The following is a 23142-nucleotide window of genomic DNA, read 5'->3' on the forward strand; positions in this document are numbered from 1 at the left end:
CTATATAAACTTCAATCCATAGTTATATAAAAATACATTAACTTTAAGATTATTTTCAAGAATGAAATAGTTAAGTACGGTCTGTTGGCCGAAGACAAGAAGCGAAAGTACTATACTATATAAAACATAATTATAATTGATTTATCGATGGGTATGCGATAAAGATATAAGAATTTAAATTAAATTAAAATTTGGAAAAACAGATCTTAAATAAATGAATTTAATTCATTTGTAATCACGCGTAAATTACAGTTTTCGTAGATCCTCGAAGCATTGTACCCGCAATTTTCAAAAAAATAACTTTTAAAACCTTGTAGAAATACAAATGCCTTAATGGTAGCAGTTCCAGATTTTTAAAAAACCCAATGCTAGAAGTTAGACGATTAAACTTTCACAGAATGCGAATTGCATGTTTTTGCTTTTTATAAGTAAAGGTTCTAATCTATCAAAATGTGCTCCACCCCTGAAAGATATCCCGCACTGCAACAATTTATACAAATCTTAGTGAAGTGAATATTTATAAGCTCAATAAAACCTTATATTTGTAGGTATGGTGCAACCCCCAGTCAACATTAGAAAAAAAACCTATGTTTCTTAGGTCTCCCAGATAAACCAAGAGGTACTTTTTTTAGTTTTCACTTCCTTTTCAACTTATATCGGTTCTTAGGGACCAGTTGTAGCTATCATTGATTATCATCATTAAACATTTTGTTTCGAGACTTAAAAGCGGTTAAGAGAGTCAAATTTGAAATGTAGGAAGTTCAAATAAAGAGTTGAAGATTTTTTCCGAACAAAATCGGTCCACTCCAAGCTTTCCTTTAATGTTCCTACCTGTGCATTGTTCTTTCAATGATCAACACTAACCTCAAACGATTGATTCCAATCAGCTAATTTGTATCCAATGACAGGCATTTTCAATGAAAGCTATGTTAAAAAAATTCCAGTGATTAATTTCAATCATAGCTATAACTGGTTCCTCAGCGTTTTTTTTTTTAGGTGACTCCAAGTTTACCGATTTGATACCTGTTTTGTTTGATTTTATAACTCTACAACTTTTTAAGAACATATCATATTACCAAGTGTGGCACGACACTTATTTTTACCAATACAAAATATGTTTAAGACTTTTATGTACTTACATCCACATAGCTCGCAATTCCTCACAGCTCGGCTCTTGGGCACTTAAAGGAAAAGATTTAGGTCCAAGTATCTCGCCATTTGTGTGCAATCTATTTGGTTGACTGCTGATGCTCTCATCTTCATTGCTATCACTGCTAGCGCCACCACTGGCGCCACTAGCGCCATTTCCACCGCTACGACGTCCAGTAGCAATTTCATACTCTGTATGATGTGATATTTGACCATTTACTGAACAGCTTCTCAGTGGGAAAATCAGGAGTAGAATAATTTGAATGATTCTAGTTGCATGATATTGATTCTGAAATAATCAATGCAGAGTATAAAATACAAAATAATAACATATCAAATTAGCATTAAATTTTGTAGTTTAACATTTTTGAAACACTTTTTTAGATTGAAGGTTTCACAAGACGTTCATTGATGCATTATGTGCTTAACTTAATTTTCAAATTTGTCTCCAAATTTTTAAAAGTAGGGATAATAAATTATTTGTGAAGGCGCTCACAATCTAAAAGAATGGAGTCATTAAAATTTAAAGTATTGGAAAAAAGGCTCTATGGAAGGAGATATGTAAATAGATTAAATGTGATGTGATGGGTAGTCCGTAGGACTGTCACGCAGAGGTCTTGGGCTTAATCCCTGCCTACTTTAAGTTTTTGTAACGGATACGGAACTTGCGAGAAATTGACAAATCCTTCATTAAAAGTGCTTTCTTAAATTAGTCGTTTGGATCCGGCGTACCTAAAATGACTCGCACACAGGAATGACTGAGAGCTGTAAGTCACTATAGGACCTGGTTATCTAAAGACTGTTGCGCCACCTAATTTCATTTTACTTAATAATAGAATTAATCAAAAAAATTTCAGTTATAAGAAAAAGCTTGAAGACAGTTAAGATAAGTATATAAACACATACATTTATCAACTCCTGGTTTTAGTAACCTTTTTTTAAATAAATCAAATGAAAGCTTTCTTAATAAATCATAATCATTAATGGCTGAAACACAAACACGCTTCAACTTCGGGGTTGCCTGACGTTTACGAGTTCAGCCATAGGAATTCAATGCATTCTATCACAATGGAGCTTCGACCTCACGTTTCGTTTGACAATCGTAAGGAAAAGAACGTAATGTAACGTAATGTGACTCCAAACGGAAGCTCTAGTTCAATTATCTGAACATTTGCTTTGTCTGACAATTCAACAGCGGTTAAAAAATGTTAACAAACAAAATATTTGCTCTTTGGAGGGATGAAATAATAGAAATGTCATTCAAAGCAACCTGGAAGCAAGGCCACCGTAACGCAGACGAAGCGGATGCTGAAGCTTGTTTGTGATTCAGCCATAAGTGCGTTTTTTTGGTATTCCATACATAGTACAGTGAGAAATTGCGAACAAAACGATCCGCAGTAGCCAGATTTTTGTATTTAAAAATTGGTACAACTGTCAGAATAATAATTTAAAAAAAATACACAAATAGAAGAAAGTTTTGTGAAAATCAAATGTTAAAATTAACTTAGCAAAAAAAAAACGAACTAAAACTAATAAAATGGACAATTTTCAAGAAGAAATGGTAAGAAAACATCTGGAAATTGAGATTCTAAAAACAAAGTTCATTTAACAATTGCTTCAAGTAGGGGGTTTGTTCATAGACTTCTACATTAACATCTGGTGTTGAAGCTTGAAGATCGCCTCAGTTCTTTATATTCCTGAATTGAGTTGAAATGAGCTTGATTTGACTCGAGTATATATGTCAAAAACCCATCCATTCCAAGATTCTACTCTAACTTTTATCGGTGTTGTTCATACTATGGATATTGTTGTTATTAGTGTAAAATCCTACTAAACTATCGATAGATTTTCAACAAAACATGGGTATTATCATTTCTCTGTATTACACAATTCTGATGCAAAATGCACTGCAAGTTGAATAAAACAAAATGCACGAACTTTTTCATGTATCCTAAGAGTCAATTTAATGTACCTGCAAAAAAGAATGTTTTCAAGAAATTAAATGCCATCTGATTTCTAAAAAACTTAATTTCCTTAAAAGATATAGGTACTTGTTAGTGTTTTTTTTTTTTTCAAAATTAATTTTGTATGTATAAATATTTTTGGTATGTTTTTAATTTCAATTTGTTTAAAAAAAGCTATGTATTTTTTTTTAAATCAAAAATAAAAAGAATTAAATTTTTGATCATCAAATATTATTGAAAAGGTATAAGAGCTTGTACAGACAAATTATTAAAATCGGTAGATTAGTTGATTAGAGAATACTTTTTAAACAAAATAACGGCTCTATGGTCGATATCTTTCTGGAGCAATACAAACATATTTTTTATTGAAAGAGCTAAGTTAAGAAAAACATTTTAGAGAAAATTGAATTCAAAAAGTGTGGTTCGTTTTTGAGTAAATCCGAAATTTTGTTTTTTGACCAACAAATTTATATTTTATGTCATTTTTAACTCAATCGACCCAAAGGTTTGATCTGTAGGGGCAAGGACAGACAGTCAGACAGAGAGAATGGGGGGACCCACTTTGACTTCTCTACCATTGGAATGTCATGTTTGATTCAAATCCCGAGTTCAAAAGAAAGTTCCTATATATCGCAAGTAAGTTAAACACAATCAAATACAACAATAGTTATTTATTGTTATTAAGCGCTTGCAATATTTATTGAATTATAATTTCTTGATTTTTTTAAAATTTGAAATCAAGCTTTACTGTTCGGCAATATGATGAAAATGGGTTCGATAAGCTTCTTCGGGATCGATGTGTTCTTTTTTCATAATTTTAATGCCTTTTTTATTGATTTTTAATTTTGACATTCCAATAAAATTGGGACCCGAAACAAAGACATAGAAAAGTAAAGCAATGGTTTGGAGTAAAGAACAATGAACTTATGGAGTGGCTTGCTCAGTCTCTCGAGTCTCGACCTAAATTTCATATGGAATTTGAGAACAGGTATCAAAGCGAAGGTTTTGAAAGCTATACCGCAAATATCAATGAACTAGAAGTCTTGATTGAAAAAATAAGGCACGACTGTGCTGCCGTTACAATAAAAAAATGATTCACAACTAAATATTAACAACTTATTTACTTCAAGTTTTCATTTATTTCTTGTTTTTCACATTTTTTGCCAATGAAGCCAAAGTAAAATGCTATTATTGAGTTCCCTTAATCAAGATACTTTTTTACCTTTTCTTGTTATTTTTATATTGAAATTAAAGTATTATTTAAAAATCTTCGGAGTTTAATTTAAAAAATGAATATGTATATCAAACATAAAACGAATACACTTCTTTTCTATTGCTCGTATAGCGTACACATATCAAACTTAACTAAAAAATTCAAGCTATTATCTTGAAATTATCAAAAAAATATTGGCAGTTTATGAGTTTCACTGAGCACTGAATATCTGAAGATTTGGTTGAAGGGGCCTGTTATATTCATTAACTTCAACGAAACATTGATAAATTGTTAAAATCTTTAACAGGGAGAGGGAGAATAGAAATAATAGCCGTTCTTACAAGAATTGTTAAATGTTAAATTGTTACCCATTTTAATCACTCTGGTATACCAGAAGCACTAGAAAATTTGAAAAACTTAAGCAAGGATAAACTAACTAGTACCAGATGCAAGCACACGCTAAAATTCTATATATAACGGGTTATTCATGTTGCGGTTAAGTATAGGGCTGGAATTCGACAAGTTGTTATTAAAATTTTTTTTCCAGTTGAAAGTCTGACATTTACGAAAATGGATCGGACAACCCACACAAATTGTTAAAACCTACTAAAAAATGGGGATTCGGCCAAAACCACATATTATGGTTTACATAATAGTTGAACTACGCAAGCAATTGGTAAAATTGTACACAAATTTGAAGAGACTGTATTGGATAAAGATATTGTAAGGCCTGTGCATCATCGTTTCGCTCGTACCACTTAAAATATAGGTGCTGTAAGTGAAAGTGTTGCCGAATACCCGAATGTGTCGATTAATCACCGTTCTCAAGAACTAGGACTGTCTTACGGCACATTATGGAAAATTTGCATTTGGATCTACACCTACATATCAAACTTAACTACAAAAGGGTGGACAAGTTGATGTCCTGTATACTGATTTTGTTAAAGCCTTTGACCACGTTCATCATGGTCTTCTTCTACAAAAGCTTAAGATGTTAGGATTGAATGCTTCATTTTTACAGTGCAGTGGTTAGATTCATACATTTCTGATAGAAAACAAGCTTTTAAAATAGATCATTGTGTTTCAAATCTTATAGACGTGGTGTCGGGTCTTTCACAAGGCAGTCATTTGGGTCCATCTTTTATAATCTTTATAAATGATTTACCTTCTGTTTTTAAATTTTGTAAATGCTTGATGTAGTACCCGTGGCATGCGAGAGGTCTTGGGTTCGATCCCTGCCTGTGCACGGGTATTGCCTCTTGCGAAGAATTTACAAAATCTCCAAGAGTTATTCTTGTCATGAAAAAGTGTTCTCTAATTAGCCGTTCGGATTCAGCACATAAACTGTAGGTCCCCTCCATCTGGTTCTCCACGGACTGTTGCGCCACCTAATTTATTTATTTATTTTAACTGCTTGATGTACCCCAATGATGTGGAAGGTTTAACAGCAACATCTTCACTCTGACAACATTACTCGCACACAGAAATGGTTGAGAGTAAGTCACTAGGCCCTCGTTCTTCATGGACTGTTGCACCACCTTATTTATTTATTTATCTTCACTTGAAGATTGCTTATTAATGTAATGATATACACAATTTTCTTAATTGGTGCAACTACAATACTTCAGCTGAATTACTCGAATAGTAAAATTTGTAGTGTATCTAAGTCTTCATCCCCTATTGACTTTGAATATAAATTCCATGATGTTAGTCTTCTAGGGTAATTGAAGTAAATGATCTTCGGGTGAATTTGATTCAAAGATTGACTTTAGATCTCATGTTGATTACATGGTATCTAAAGATAATACACTTTTAGGTTTCTTGAAGCGGAACTCCAAATTTTTTAAGGATGCCTATACTTTGAAGACCATATTTATGTCTATAGTTCTACCTGTTTAAGAATATTGGTGTATCGTCTGGTCCAATTTTTATGAAAATAATATTTTGAGAATAGAAAGAGTTCAGAAAAAATTCAATCGTTATGCACTTCGAAAACTTAACTGGGTTGGGACTTTAGGGGATTATAAATCAAGGTGCGCCCTTATTGCCTTAAAAACGCTTAAATGTCAAATAAATTCTTGTGTTTTGCTTATTATTTCCATTCCATGTTCCAAACAACAAATGTATTATTTTATCCTCCTCTTCAAAGGACTAATTATGGTCTAAATAAATGAATAGAGATTGTTTTAAGAAAAAAATTCTTGAAATATGTTATTGATTAATAAATTAAATTTAATCTAAAATTCCTTGTAAATATGTATATATCTTATTAGCTTTATTATTTTGTAGTAATTTTGTAATCAGCAGATCTTCAATCAATTGATGAAAAAAAAAAGATTTGGGTGTGATCTTTAATTTAAAACTGTATATATCGTATTAGCTTTATTATTTTGTAGTAATTTTGTAATCAGCAGATCTTCGATCAATTGATGAAAAAAAAGGCTCGGTTTCATTTCAAGGAATGGTAAAAACTTCTCACATCCTTTTGCTTTAAGATCTCTATATATTTGTACGATCTATATTAGAATACTGCTCTCCTATATGAAATCCTTTGTGCGCTGCTCATGCTAATAGAATTGAAAGAATACAGAAACGCTTCACAAGAACAGCAATCCGGATTTTACGATGGAATGTCGACATGCCATCATATAAATCGAGGTGCCTGTTATTAGGCATTCAATTCTTGTAAACACGCCGTAAATATTTTGATGTCATGTTTGTAAGCGATTTAATTAATTATACAATCAATTGCCCTGATTTACTTTCGTAAGTGGGTTTTCACGTTCCAAATCGTACCTTACGAAATAATCGTTTATTTTATATTCCTTTTCATTGGATTAATTAAGGAACCAATGAACCTTTAACTCGCTGTTTAAGACAAGACTTTTTATGTAATGTCATTGATCTTAATTTATATATGAGTAGAGATTGTTTTAAAAAAAGGTTGTTACTAAGTCTCAATCTCGGTGGTTAGTAATTATGTAATTATTTTGTTATATTTGTACCTATATTGTTAAATATTTTTAACTAGTCTTCAAGAGCTGTGTCTCTGCTTGATGAATAAATAAATAAAATAAATTAAAAAAAAAATACATTGTTATATTTTGGTTTGGGATGAAATTTAATTTTCCCAATGTCAGAGTATCTACGGCCGCTTTAGTCCGGGTGGGTTTTTACTTTCTCTCACCAAAATATACAAAAGATATGTGCTCGCTTAAAAAAGAGAAAAAAGCTACAAAGAGTTTTGTATGGATTCATTTAAATGACTCTAAGACCAAGGTGTTGTGATAGCCTCACATTCCCCTCCAAACCATGCATATCAAAAAAAAAAAATGATTGAATGGCCCAAATAAATCAACTCGAAACTTTTGTTATTAATGTGTATTCCCTACTTTACAAAATTTTATTTAAACTTAATTTTCGTGTCTATTTAAAATTTAAGTTAAGTTTCATTTGATATTAGATTAATATTTAAAAATAAATAAACAAATTGATGTATAGATATTTTATTTCTACAACAAAGAAAAAACGAGGAGAAAGTAAGAAAAGTAGTAATGCTAAAGAATTTTTTTAAAAAAGAGATGCCACAAAAGTTCTTTCTTTTCATTATACCATTTAATTATAAGAAGAATTCATTGAAATGAAAAAAATTTGAATCTGAAATTGGAAATTTTGAAAATTTGAAGGTAAATAATTGAGGAAATAAAAAAAAAGATTTAAATTTCAATTTTGAAAATATCTTGACGTTATTGAAAATGAGAAAAATAGGTTTAAATTGATTTTGAGAATTTGAAAATAAGTTATTTTATGTTGGCTATTTCTCGGTTATCCTTATCCAACTTAACTAAAATCCAGAGAAGAAGAGACCCAGCCATTTGAATAATAATTAAAAAAAAGTGTTAGTTTTTTCAATTTTTTTTTAAAACATCAAACTTGAACAATTATAAATATAGTTTAAAAATAAATAAACGGAAGGAACTTCGATATTAATTTCATATTTGTAATTTTTGTAATCTCAACCCTTAACTGAATTCGATTGTCCAGTGGACCCACGAACAAACTTAAAACCTCCGTAAAAAACGCAGCTGTCGCCGTAGCCCTTTCTGCTTCTAGGTACCTTTCTTCAGTAAACCAACGTGTGTCCAGTGAGAAGGACGCGTTTCGCTCGCTTCTCCTTAGGTCAGTATTAGGATACGCTTGGGTACCCTGGACCCACGACTGTAAATACGTTATTTTTTTGTTTATTTGGTTGTTTTATTGTATTGCAGGTATTGTGGTATTTTTAATCGCAAATCGAGAAAATATGGATGAAAATCAAGAAAACATTTTGAACCAAATTCGGGATCTGTGCGGAATAAAAGGCCGAACAATAATTCAGAAAATGATTTCTCTGACTGTGGAGAAGAATTTTTGTTGACAAGTGATCACGATTCAAATTCTGATGCTCAAAGATGCTCTTTGTGTCCACCAAATAAAAAAAGCAAAAACTGTACACCTGTGGGGCAAGTGCAAAACCCATTTTGTTTTTCATGCCTTTAAATGGGCTTACTTTGACCAATGTCAAAATTTTTCACGAAGAATAGTTTTAAAGAGTATGTTTTTTTCTAAGAAAAAGTTTTTTTTTAACACTTTTTTTTTTTTTTTTTTAATTACATGTTTTTAGGTTAAGATTTTTTTAATGAGCTCTTTGGTCAGGTGTGATTGGACCTTACTTCTTCGAAAACAACTATGGAACGACTGTCACCGTCAATTCGGAGCGTTATGGTCACATGATAACCGGCTTTTTTCTGCCTGCTATTGAAGAATAAGACTTGGAGAATATGTGGTTTCAACAAGACGGTGCCACATGCCACACTACTCGAGCGAATATGGCTTTATTGCAAGAAACCATTCCTGGCCGCGAAATGTTTCGTCGTGGCGATATCAACTAGCCCCCAAGATCATGCGATTTGACACCGCTGGACTTTTTTTGTGGGGCTACGCGTCAGACCATATATACATTTAAACCTTTAACTCTTGAACACCTGAAAACTAAAACTAACATTCGTCAAAGTGGTTAAAAATTACCTCAAAAGAACCGATGCTTGCAACACATATAATAAAAAAGAAATATCATGAACAAAAATATTTTACATGTCTACTTTTGAATGTTTGGCCTTAAAAAGTTTTGCTTATTTGGTTCTACTTATATTTTCAAAGTGTCGATGTGACTAGGCCTACGGCATTCTTGATTTACATATCTGGGTTAAGAATGTCCAAAGACCTTAAAGCTACAGAAATTGAAACAGGGTCTATGGACCTTATGTTTTTCTTGGAACTTTTTCTACTGAAGATACCTTAGCGAGGGGTTAAAGGGGTCGCGTCCGTTTTTGGGTAGGTCCGAAAGGTATAGAGCTATATTCAACACTTTAAGAATCAAGGTTAACGAAATTTAAGGATAAACAAGGTTTAAAGAAGACGAAGCATAGCTTTAGTGTTTGTTAAATAAGTATAACCATCCAGGTCCATAAGTTGGGAATGTTTGTACCAATCTTACTTTTCCTTCCTTTTGATATCGCTAACCATCATCAATTTTGAAATCGAAATGTTTACAAAAATAAAATTTTGTAAAAAGCAATTCAAATACCCGTCCGTCGACCCATCACCAATGCAATCCCACTGCATCAAACTTATATTGCACTTTTCACGTGAAAAATTAATAAACCCACATTTTAAGTCTTGTAGCAAAAGTAAAGCATAACTAAGTAGACACAAGTTGAAAAGTGTATTTTATTTACTTTTCATTGCCTTGTGTTTGCTTGCCTGGTGCTGCTCTCCATCACTTTTATAAAACAAATAAACTATAAATATTTTGCTGTGAGCAAGAAGCAAGGATTTCAGGTAACTAGAAAATTGTGTTTAGTTAAAACAACAAACTGAAACTTACCTTGTGTGGTGTTACTTACATTTACATTTCGAAATTTAACATTTCCATTTAGTTTAGCGAGTACTTTTAATTGTGATTCATATAAATTTCCCAGAACAGAACAGTTGAAATTTTGGTTATTTAAAAGTTATAAAAGGATTTAAACACCCAACCCGCCTACGTACCTAACCTACCTACAAAGCTTAAAGGAATGGTTCTATCCAGCAGGGGTTGATTGGTACATATATGTATATTTGTTTTGCTCGCGAGATGAATAGTAAAACGTGAGGCAAAAGTTTTTGCTTCACATCGGAAGATACATTTATGATGAATCGCTATATTCCAAACGAACGCGAAATTCAAAGGTAAAGACCAAAATTGTTCATACCTATACGCATACAGGTATAAGGTATACAAAAATCACAAAAGAACACCGGATGACAGCTTTTGCGGCACCTTTTGAATAAATATACAAATAAAAAGGCTCTATCGAATGGGAAAAAAATATATATTAAATGTTCATAATATTGTATTCTGAAGAATATACGAGTTTATTTAAAAAACATGTGTTCCATGGATTGGCAATAATAAAATAATAATAACAACAACCAATTACATATAAAAGAACGCTGGGATGCGACCCTCACTAATAACTTCCATCCCGTCTGTCGATTTGTCTTGCTTAAAAGGTTTGTAGGTTTTCGTGTTTTGTTAAAAAAGTGGTTTGTCAAATTATTCTAAGAAATTTTAAAATGACCAACAATATTTTGCATACATGATGATGATGAAATAGTTTGATTTCTTAATCTATTTTTTCTAACGAGTTTTTAGTCCAAAACAAATTTTAACAATTTGAAAGTTTTTATTTCTTTTATACAGATTGGATTTTTCTCAGAAAATTTATCAAATAATTAAATCATTTTCATTTCTTAACGAGATACCGAGAAAACATCATTTATTAAAATTTTCCATATTATGTTTTGCGGATATTAATTTTTATGAATCATAGACTAATAGGTTTTTATAAACATTTTACTGAATGTAGAAAATAATTAAATTTAAGCTAATTAACTTCCCATAGGAAGTTATTGTAATGGGTCTGATTTGTCAAATTAAAATTTTGACATTTCTCGACGTTTCAAGGTCCCTAGAGTCGAAATAAAAGATTTTTAGAAAGATGTCTGCCTAACACACGCACAAAATACAAAACAAATAATTATTAACATTTAACATGAATTATTACAGTACAAAAAAATAAAATAAAGACGTTTACGATATTGGAGCATTGGTTCTAAACAATGATTTTAATCCCACCTTATTGAAATGTAGTACCCCTGTGGCATGATGAGTAGTGCGTTGGACTGACCCCAGAATGAAGGTAATTTTCTACATGGCCCTCATACGGCCAATGATCGTTTATGGTTGTCCTGTGTGGTTCAACGTTGCCCCTTCCCAGATGGAGAAGTTTCGGGTGTTCGAGCGGCAGTGTTTACGACGCTGTACCGGCTTATATCGAACAGCCGAATCTTCTTATGTGCATTACTATTCAAACGAGGTCCTATACAACGGGGCTCGAATCAACAGAATTGACAATTTCGTGATAAAACTCGTTCGAGGTCACATTGCAAGAGCTATGTCTTCGACCAACAATTTAATTTTCGGGGCGTTCTATCCGAACGACGAGTATTTTGAAAGTGCACGCTTGAGCGGGTTCATTCCACCAGAGGCATTCCTCTTTTTAGACAAATGCGGTCTGATACAGGATAGATTGGCAGTCCCGTTAATCTACCACGTCAGACGAAGAACCGTGGATAGGCGACTCCTGTACAATCGGGACGTCATGGCACAAGGCGGAGCAGAGCTCCTTCGGTTCAGTAGGGCTGTGTCCGAACGGGACCGAACTGATAGGGTGAAGCAGGAGAACCAGTTTTGGTGGCTTCAATCGGCACTTGATAATGGGTAGGTCGGGATGGAGTTTAATCCTTGGCCGGCTTACATACTTATTTTATAGTTTTAGGGTTTAGTTTTAAGTAGAATAGGCATGGTGGCACAAAAAAAAAATACAAAAAAAAATTAAAAAATAAAAATAAAAAAAAAAAACAAAAAAAATTAAAAACAAAAAAATCAAAGCAAAAAAAAACATGGAATAAAAAAAAACATACAAAAAAGACAGTAAAATATAAAAACAAAACACGTTAGATTTGCTGCTGTGGTTGTTCTAGTTTTAAGTAGTTTATAGGTAGAATAGGTAGTTTAAGTTAGTTTTAAGTTTTATTTAAGGACCTTATTTTAAGTAGTTTGTAAGTAAAAATAAAAAAAGGTTATTGATATTAGTTTTTTTCAAAATTTTCTAATGAAAACAAAACAAATAAAATTTAAATTGAAGTAAAATAGATCTTAAGGCCGAAAGGCATTAGTAATTAGTGTTATAGTTTAGCTTAGAGTGTCCGTATGGGACCATTAAGTTAGTTTTAAGTTATGGATAATTAGGCTAGTTTTATGAATTTTTGTCTAGCTTTAAGATAGGTTTAAGATTGAATAAATAAAAATGAATTTAAAAAAAAAAAAAAAAAAAATGCGTTGGACTGTCATGCCAGGGATCTTGGGTTCAATCCCTGCCTGTGCCACCTTAATTTTAAAAAAAAATAATTTGCGCGGGTACCGCCTCTTGCGAGGAATAGACAAATCCTTCAAGAGTAATTCTAGTCATGAAAAAATGCTTTCTCAAATTAGCCATTCGGATTCCGCCTACAATTGTAGGTCCCTTCCATTCCTGACAACAGTACTAGCATGCAGGAATAGTTGAGAGTTGTAAGTTACTCGGCCCTGGTTCCGAAAGGACTGTTGAGCCACCCAATTTATTTATTATCATATTGAAATTTAAATCAATCGATGAACAGTTTAAGTTATATAAAATGCTCGTTCGACTTAAAGCTTCATTCTTTCCATGGTAAGTTCTATGGAAGTCAAAAGTACGCATGTGATGAGTTTCGCCTCGACAATTCAAATGTACACAAAATAGCAAATAAGGTGCAACAATTTTACCATTAATGAGTTTATGAAGAAATATTAAGTCATTATTAACACGTCATAAGGATCATCCCAAGGAAGACCTTTTAGGGCCAAGCGATTAAAATTATTTTGAATTGATTCAATACGTTTTCTATGAATTTCGTAATAGGAAGTTCATACCCGCGAAGCATATTCAAGATGAGGACGAATATACAGATACGAGGCAATTATACAAAGAAAGCGTAACATAGGGAAGTATAGAACTTGCCTTATTGACAATCAAATTATGTGATGTGTAAATTCTAAATTGGAACAGAAATGAACACCTAAATCTTTAAAATGTGGAGATGAAAGAGAGTTTTTGCTGTGATATACAATAATGAAATACACTAACGACTCGTTTTTTAGTAAAATTTATCGTGTGGCATTTTAAAGGGTTGAGGGTAAGGCTATTATTGCCACACCAAAATTTGAAACTATCAATGTCGGCTTGTAAAAGGATTTGATCTTGGGTGGACTTTATAATCTTTAAAATTTTCATGTCATCAGCAAAAATAAGAACTTCCCTTGAGTGTAAACATAATGATACTTCGTTAATAGACAGGATGAATAGAAAAGGGGTAAGATGGCTTCCCAGATTGAGCAGATTGGTTCAGAATGACAATTTCTAAATTTTACCTCATAGGATCTGTTTTCAAGGTATGATTTGATCTAAGATCTTTTGATCTGGTGGAAAACCAAGAGCCTTTAGTTTAAATCAAATAATTTCGTGGCTAAGTTGGTCAAAAGCTTTAGAAAATCGCAAATGAGATTTTTTTTCTATACAAATGCTACACTTTCACAAACAACTTGTGCAAACAATTAAGGAATGCAAGGAAGCTTTGCAATGGGTCTGTAGTTGGTTATATCCGCCTTGTTAGCCTTCTTGAAAATTGGTTTTAGAAATGACGTCTTTCATATATTGGGAAATTTGCCTGTTTTTAGAGAAAGCTTGAATGTGAACGTTAGGGGTTAACTAAAGCATTTCTACACACTTTTAATACTATCGTTGAATGCTTCTGGACAGGCTGAGCAGTCACCATTCAACACAGATAAAAGATCAAGGACCGTACTCTGGTAGCACAGGGATGTCACTACAGCTAATTTGCCAAAAGGTGTGAAGATTATGAAAATATACTTCATCAACTTCTTCTGGGCTGTTAACAAATAATACACAAAATTTGTTGTGAAATCGTTACAGATATCAACAGTTTTATCCAATGGAAGGTTCTTGTAAGTGAAGTTAACTGGAAAGCCATCTGTTTTTTCTTTAAGTTTACAAGTTTCTATAATTGTTTATTATCCTCTTTCAAAGAGGTGCCCATATCAGAAACACATATAGCATATACAAAATTAGAAAGGGACTTAAATTCGTTAAAAAGTTCAACATAAAAAGAGAAGTTGATTGGAGACAGAGTATTTTAGATAAGTTTTCCATGCCTTATTTCTTTTGTTATCTTAGTAATATAGTTTTATGGTATTCTTCAATAGCAGGCAAAAAAAAGTCAGTTATCATGTGACCATAACGCTCTGTATTGACGGTGACAGTCGTTTTCGAAGAAGTAAGGTCCAATCAGCACAGCATCGATATTATCAGTGCTACGAGCGAAATGATGATGCACAGGCCCTACAATATTCGTAACCAATCTACTACTGGCAAAAGCCAATTGCTTGCGTAGTTGGGCGATTATGTAAACTACAATCTCCTCTTTAAGTACGATATGTGGCTATGGCAGAATCACCATTTTTGTAGTAGATCAACTTTCGTAAATGTCAAATGACTTTTAACTGACAGATGTCGAGTTCCAGCAATATACTTTTAAAACCACAAAATGGATTACCCGTTACATTATGTAAAGGATGAATCCAATACCTTACATTTTTGAAAGGGTATTTATGTGGAAGATACATTTGTACCAAGTTTTAGTTATGTTTTTTTTTAATGTTTTAAAAAAAAATGTTCTCAAAATTTGACCAGATGTCAAAAACGTTATTCTTCGTTGCATACAAATATTTTGGTGATAAAATCATTTTCTTCGTTTTTAAAAAAACCTTTAATTGATTTTTTTTCAAATTATAATCGCACATAATTGCTATGGTAAGAAAACCACCCACTCAATTTTTTGAGAGTCCTGCATCTTTTGGAATTATTATCTGTATAGCAACATTTATTTGACACAGTCCACATTTATTTGAAGTCCATATGTTTAATGGTTTTTGAGATATGGACGAAGAAAAAAGATACTAGGGTAAAACGGCGAAAAATGTCAAACTTTTCAATTCGACAAATCGGACTGATTCCAATAACTTCCATGTTTATATTCATTCCTACTCTGGTCTTATTTTCGCAAATTAGAGATAACAAGAATTCCAAATTATAAATATAAAATTAATATTCAAAGCCTTTAGCCGAATAAAATCAACCTGTTTGAATACATGTACATATGTATAGCCTTCACAAATACTTCGCATTTTATATACAATAAGTTCTCTAAGTTAGTGGAAACTTAATCTATTTATTGAATATAAGGCAGATGCATACACCTGCTCGCATATTTCATATCAAGCCTTACTTAATAAAGTTACCTTGAGAAAGAAATCATCATCCATTTAATTACATTTGTAGGAGTAGGTTTATAGAAAGATATGTATCCGTACCGTACCGTACCGTACCGTACCTATATATGTATGTAATATTTCAATCAGTGCTCTAATTTGAACTGATAAAAACTTTTTTATCTAATTTCAGTCCTCCCACACGCATCGGCGTCCATCGAAAGTGTTTGAAAAACTTTCCAAGAACAAGAAAGTATAGAAACCATGTGTGCTGTTTGGAGATGTATACACATAGTTTTCATCAGTCATTTCTCTTCGTTAAATGATGTTCTAAAAATACCTACTTGAGACCTTGAGAGTGTTTTCGACTTGGTATGGCGATGGCGTTTAATACCGTAGCAATGTCTTCTATGTCGCGAAGGCCGGCATGGCATCACATTCAACAATCTCGATTTAGTGAAACTTATTATAAGAAGAAATACACTATGCCTTAGCATCCTTTCATGAAGGATGTTTTTTATTTCCTGTGTCCCAACGTCTCCTCCCCTCCCCCAACTTCTCTCCCTTCTGATTCTGATTCATAGGATGATAAGGAAAAATGTATAATTTTAAAAGGAAACCAAAATACCTACTCCTACTTACATTTTGTTCTTTACGAACAGCTGTTATCAGTGTGGGGTTCTCTTTTAGATAACCTGTGTTGTTATGGGCTTGACTATGATTTTTTTTAGATTATTTATATCCATCTTTTGTACTGTCCATTTCTGGAAATTTGAATCCAAGACTTGGTAGTATTATGAGAAAATAATTTTGTTTTTTTCATAAGTTTATAAAGAAGGTTAATGTTATACAAAATTTAAAGGGAAGGTAATAACGTGGAATCATCCCTTGAACTTCGGTTCAAGTTTACTATATGTGAAATCACTGTTATCAAAGCAGATATTAGGGACGATATAATAAGATAAGATAAGATATGGAATGGGCCAAAGTAAATCAGGCATTTGTGAAGGAAGGAGGTGGGGGGGTTGGTTAGTTAAGGATGCTTTGAAGTTGGTCAAGGACATTGAGGAAACGAATATAAACATGCATGGGCGTATATTATCTAATATAAGAAATGTCTAAGAATGTCGTATAAGTATTTTAAGTAATACCTTCCTTCTCAAGCCAAAAAGTTCTCCGCTGAACTAGACACACAATAATTAGCAATAGTTTTTTCTATTCTCTTTCTTTTTTCAATCCTATCCTACATAAGATATCTTCAAACTTTAGAATGGAATTTAACATTTAAACATTTTTTTTCATAGGTTTGTGAAGTTAAAAAGTGGGTTTTCGAAACAAATTTGTTTCCATCGAAACAGTTAGAACGTAGGATATACAAGTAGGATATAGTATCTCTTGTATCATTTTGCCAAGTCTGTAAATTGGATTAAAGCTCTCAAGTTGGAAATATCTAAAGAACAATAAGCTGAACAGTTGCACGCCTTTTAATTCCTTCAGAATAATATTATTTTCTGCGTATTGATATCTACAATTTAAGTTTACAATGTGATGATTTCATTCATCCTCATCTCTTGATGAACACTTTCACATGACGCTTAGCGCCTGTACCTACACCATACATATATATTATATGTACATACGTAGGTAGATACTTGCATTTTCAAAAATTTGATCCATGATTTGTGCATTCCGCATGGCATTTCATCTTCTCCCTAAAAATACGAAAATAAAATAAGCTGACACCCACAATGAACATATCAATGGTATATGATGGTGTGGTGCTTAAGGCCATTACTGACCACTTAAATCGTTTTTGAATATTTTATCCACTTTTCCAAAAAACCTCCATAAGTTCATGAAGATAATTAATTGCTCAGGCGTTATTAAACATAATAATTAAGCCACGATAATGGTAATGGGTTTTCATTTTTCCCGGAAAATAAATGTTAAAACACTTAAATAATTTTCATTCGCATGATTTTTATGCTTTTTCTTTTGTTCCCTGTGGATAGCAAAGCCATATATGCACATAGCTATAGATAATTCTTAAAACACCGATATTTTAAAAAACTACAATGATGGAATTCGAATTCCTTAGAAATATGGATCATGATTTTGTAGTCGACCAATTCTAATTTCCAATTGACTAAAACCAACGTGGTAAAAATAGAGGTGTTAAGAGGTTAGTTTGCTTTGTGTAGAGGAAGTTCTAGAAAGTTGAAATAAATATAAGTGGAAGCAACATTCATGCTAATATTTAACTTGTAATCGGTCCGATCAAATTGAAAATTGGGACATTTCATGAAGTTTCAAGGTCACAAGACACTAAATAAAAGATTTTCAGAGAGATGTCTGTGTGAACGTATGTACTAAGCTTTTTTCGTTGTCCATATCTCAAGAACCGGAAGAGATATCGACTTCAAATAAATTGTGTGGTACTTGTAATAACGCAGAAAGATGCGGAAAGGATACTCAAATAAATGGGTGTTTTTACCATAATAATTTGAACAAAAAAACTGAACATTTTATCTAACCCAAAAAATCTCACGAATCAATAACGCTAGCGATGCCAAACTGTATCACATGTGGAGTGATACCAAACTAGCATAATCTTGAAAACCATTCAATTAAAGGTTTGTTCATACATACGAACGAAAATGATTTTCTCCAAAATATGCAACGAAAAACAACGATTTTGACATCTTGAAAAATTTTGAAGTCGAATTGATAGTTTTGTTATAAAAAATTTTAAAAAAAGACACAAACAAAACATTATTAAAACTTGGTGAAAATTGATTTTCAACTAAGAATTTTTCAAAAATTTATTTCAACTTATAAAAAATATTATCTTCTACTTTTACTAAATTAAAATATACAAAACCTTATACGCAAAATTGGTAAAAAGTGGTGTTCGATTCCGATATCTCGTGAAAAATTGAAAGTATCGACTTCAAAATGATTTCATTCTGTGCAAAATTTTTTACAAAAATACAATCTGCATTTATTTACATAAGAAATAAAAACTTTCAAGAAATCCTACAAAAATAGGGTTTCGACTAAAAATGTTGTTAATGCAAAATATTGTTAAAAAAGTTTGGTTAAATTTTATAGAAAAATTCAACTGAGAACTAAATTAAATGTACAACAAAGAAAAAAAATGTTGAGAAATGGTTTTCGACTCAAGTATTAGCAAAATAAAAAAAATATAATATATAATAGGAATATTTCGTTAAAGTCTTGAGCAAGACAAATCGACAGACTCAAGATGCGAAGTTATTAGCATGGGTCATATTCCAACTACAAAATTAAGTATATTATGAGACTTAAAAGCATCGTATACTTCAAACAGTTTGTACACACAAGTGACACATTATCATTTTATAATATTCAATACCTTTTTTCTTCAAATGTATATGTATGTATGGTACGAGTACATAAGAAATTTCTTCATATCCTTGAAATCACGAGGTATTACAATAGGCAACTTAGCTGTTCAAACAGCTGTCGGTATAAATTGGAACGGGACTAATAACTTATGTTCTTAAGGCTTATACATATTTACTTACCTGATTACCATGCATTATATAAACTTCGATTTTAAGCTTCATAATCTTGATTGGGGAATTAATTGAATATATACAAATCAATCATAATTGCCTAAACTTAAGTGTTTGCCACCAACTTTATTTTTGTATTGTCGATAATAAGGCATCTGTTTCTAACTTCTTTTTTATTGAGTTCTAGAAGTAAAGGCCTTAACCCTGCAGTCGTCGTCGAGCGGATTGAATTTGTAATCCATTTTTTTTTGGGAATACTGCAGGATTAAAATCCATGTTTCCTTCTTATTTCAATAATAAAGGACAAAAACAATTAAATTCGATTGATTTGTTGTTTCAATTTTATATGTAAAAGTTGATAAATCAATTTTGGCCTATAAAAGTTATAATGAGTGCAGAAGATGGGGTGGGTTATGGGTGAGTAATTTGTGGAATCCGAGCTTTAAATGAAAGATTTAAAGTTTTAAACAAAAAAGTTATAAACCCCAAATAAATAATTTGTACATATCTTAAAAAATAAAGTACTGTAAACAAAAATAAACTTATTCATTTCCAGTATTTCGAATAGGAACAAAACTTTTATATAATTACAATACAAAAATAAAATTATTTTCACGAGCAGAAAACCAAAAAACTATTGCCAACACTTATAAAAAAGACACCGCGATGGGGCAGCTCGTGAAAAAAGCTACAACCTATGTTTTTGAAGTTGCAAAAATATAGGATATTAAAATTGAATTATATTTCATGCCAATTTTAAAATTTTAAATTTTAACTAGTTGCTCGTTAAAACGTGAACAGAAGAGCGAATGACATTTTACGAAGGGATTATTTAGTAGTTTAAGAAAATTTCGGTTTCTTTTTGTCATTCAAGAAATTTCAAACTAGATTTAACTTTCGTTTTTAAATATCAAACTTACGTTTCAACTTAAACGTCATTTTTATAACTTATAGTGTAGGAATTCTATCAACTTACACGCTTAAACCTGTAAATTCCCCGTATTTTTCATACCGTATCGATAATTATTTTAAAGGACACTCGAATACAATTCTGAAAAAAAGACACGGGCTATTTAAATACCTTATTTTTAAATTTGCCTAGTTTTCTAATTTGTGTGTTTGATTTATATCACACTATTTTTTGTTTCCTTTTTTTATTTCAATGGAAAAGCAGTTGTTCCATTTAGTTGTGATAGAAATTGTAAGTGATATTTATTAACCTATTTTTTTTAAGGAAAAATACGTCGTTAAACTTTAAAAAATGTCATAATTCTTCCAAAGAGATTGATAAAGCTTTTATACTTAATTATATTTAACTTTAAATGATCGATTTTTATTTGAATATATGTTTTTTTATTAAGAAAGACTCACCTTTTTTGTATAGTGCCGCATTGTAGCTTAAATTTTGTTCTTCTCAAAATAGTTAAAGATGATGATAAATGATAATTTTGGATATCTTTAATGTTTATGAAGGAATGCGAGATTTTTGTTTTATTCCGTTTTGAAATAACCTTAAAATTTATTACCGAATGACTATTTAAATATAAAAAAATAAGTGAATTAAATTACTTGTTAATTTTGATATTTTATTAAAAAGGATAAAATTAAAATTAAATCTTGAATGTGTGCGGTGCAACAATTTTGGTTAAAAAAGGCTGTCATTTAATATTTATATTCTATTTGATGACAACTTTAGAGCAACCAACTAAGTGAGAGTTTTTGTGCAGGATATTTGGACAAAAATTAAAAAAACAATCTAATTCAAAGTGCAGATCTACATGAGTGCGTTTTTTATTACATTTTGTGCTAAAATATTCATTTTGGTGCAGATTTCGTAGTGCAATTTGGTGCAAGAACTACATTATGTTAGAAAACATTGCAATTTATTATTACTTTATCTTATCGCAACAACTGAACCGTCCTTGTAGTCGCCCAAACAATTGTTGCCGTGGTCGATGCCGTCGGGTTATCAATGAAGACGGTGGAACGTCAACTCGAAGGACCTCACCACCATTCATGATTTCAGAAGTAGGTATAACAATGCCAATAGAAGAAAGTGAGCTCTTGAATTCTCGAAATAATTGTGAGCAATTGTAGTCTGTACTTGTTTTAATAACAATAAATTTGCGTATAAAACAAACAAAAAATGTATTGTAAAAATCAATTCCTTATCTTAAAACAAAATCAATAAATTATTTAATAAAATTTGTATATAGGTATTTTTGAATAATAAATACAATTTCTATATTTCACTGTGATTTTCAGAATTTATCAGTTTTGCCCATAAATAAAATCTGAAGTTAAATAAATCTGATAGTTTTTTGATCTTAAGTAGATACTTTTGAAACTTTATACGAAATAAAATATAAGAAGTTTTTTTTTAGAATCACATCGACTTTATCAATAAAAACAAAAATCAAGGTATTGAAATTTTAAACAATTAAAAACTCTTTTTAACACACTGTACCGTTTTTAAAGATATTTTTCTTTAATTTTCTTTTCTTTTTTCTTGATATATTAACTTTGCGCACGGAATTTATTGTCTTCTTTTGAATTTTATACTTGTTTTTTTTTTTTTTTTTTTTATCAGAACTTATCTTAAACGTTCTCCAGGAAAGACTGAATGAATTTCAAACCAACTGGTAGTAGTTTACGTATTATTTTCTTGTATATATGATATGTGTTGATGCTGATGCTGATGGTGCTGTCTGTTTGAATTTGGCTTTGGATGCTGGCAGCTTTGTCGGCTCTGTAGGAGGATTTTTTCGGTAGAGCCTGTTGGAGTGTTGTACCACCTACCAACTTACCAAACCGAAAATACATGCCGAGGAAAAAGTGTAACGACTGCAAAAAAGCTCAGTTATTTGTATCAACCCCTATTGTAGTATGTGCTGGGCCGATGAAGGCGAAAAGTTGGGTTGGGTTGGGGTGAGGTTAGGAAATTTACCAAAAAACACATTAGCGTTTAAAAGAACGGCAATATTACTGATATACTAAAAGCAGATTGTGGGGGGAATGGGGGAGCATTCGAGAAGCACTAGGTAGCTCAATTGGAAATTTCTAATGTTTGGTGGTGGCTGGATGGTATAGGCCTTCGCCTTGCCAACTTGTCCACGGAGGGCACAGAAGAATGGAACGTTTGTTTTTCATTGAGGAATTGCTTAGGCCAAATGGAATATGCGCGGTTAAGGGATTAAGGGACAGAGAGGGCGAATTTAGCTGGTTCGATACCATAGAGGGTGATTTGTTCGATGCTCGTTCATATATAATCCTTAAGAGGCACCCAACAGTCTCTCAATATATAGTATACCTACCTAAGTAGAAAGATGGCAGTGGCAGGTTTTCTGTTTCTGGAGATAGAGTCAAGTAAAGCTGTAGCTATCTATTTCTCCGCAACAACTTCCACACAGCACTTTACATCGCTCCTCGGCAGTACTCTGTGTACGTGAGGGTTGCCACTGAAGGCGTTTTTTTTTTCGTTTTGAAAGTGTAGAAAAAAATTTAATATGAAAATAATTAATATTAGGAAAGCTACAAGTCGGCTGTCTAATGAGGGTAGTTTTCAGTACCATATGCATCAGGGCAACAATGCCATTGAAATGTTCATAATTCATTCGTTTATTCCACATAAAAGATAAAATTAATTCACATTTTTGTCTTTTTTCAACGATTCAGTGTTAACCGTTTGTCGAATTTCTTAGACTGATACTGATCTCCATACTTTTACTGCTAGATTTTAAAACTATA

The 23142-nt window shown here is 31.9% G+C and overlaps 1 protein-coding gene across 2 annotated transcripts in view; it reads right to left on the reverse strand.

Annotated features, from left to right (window-relative positions):
- LOC129953384 (uncharacterized) overlaps positions 1-22354 on the reverse strand; it is a 36260-nt gene extending 13906 nt beyond the window's left edge. The window contains exons 1-3 of one of the 2 annotated variants that reach the window (XM_056066537.1): positions 21863-22354; positions 20767-20928; positions 1140-1438 (exon numbers count right to left, since the gene is read on the reverse strand). In XM_056066537.1, coding sequence (XP_055922512.1) covers positions 1140-1438; positions 20767-20787 — 320 coding nt within the window. In that variant the 5' untranslated portion in view covers positions 20788-20928; positions 21863-22354. Of the gene's footprint in view, positions 1-1139; positions 1439-20766; positions 20929-21288 lie in introns of both variants that reach the window. The other variant, XM_056066538.1, reaches the window with a different exon arrangement.
- Between the last annotated feature and the right edge of the window lie 788 nt (positions 22355-23142).

The sequence above is a fragment of the Eupeodes corollae genome, chromosome X, assembly GCF_945859685.1.
Source record: "Eupeodes corollae chromosome X, idEupCoro1.1, whole genome shotgun sequence".
In the NCBI taxonomy this organism is placed as follows: Eukaryota; Metazoa; Arthropoda; class Insecta; order Diptera; family Syrphidae; genus Eupeodes; species Eupeodes corollae.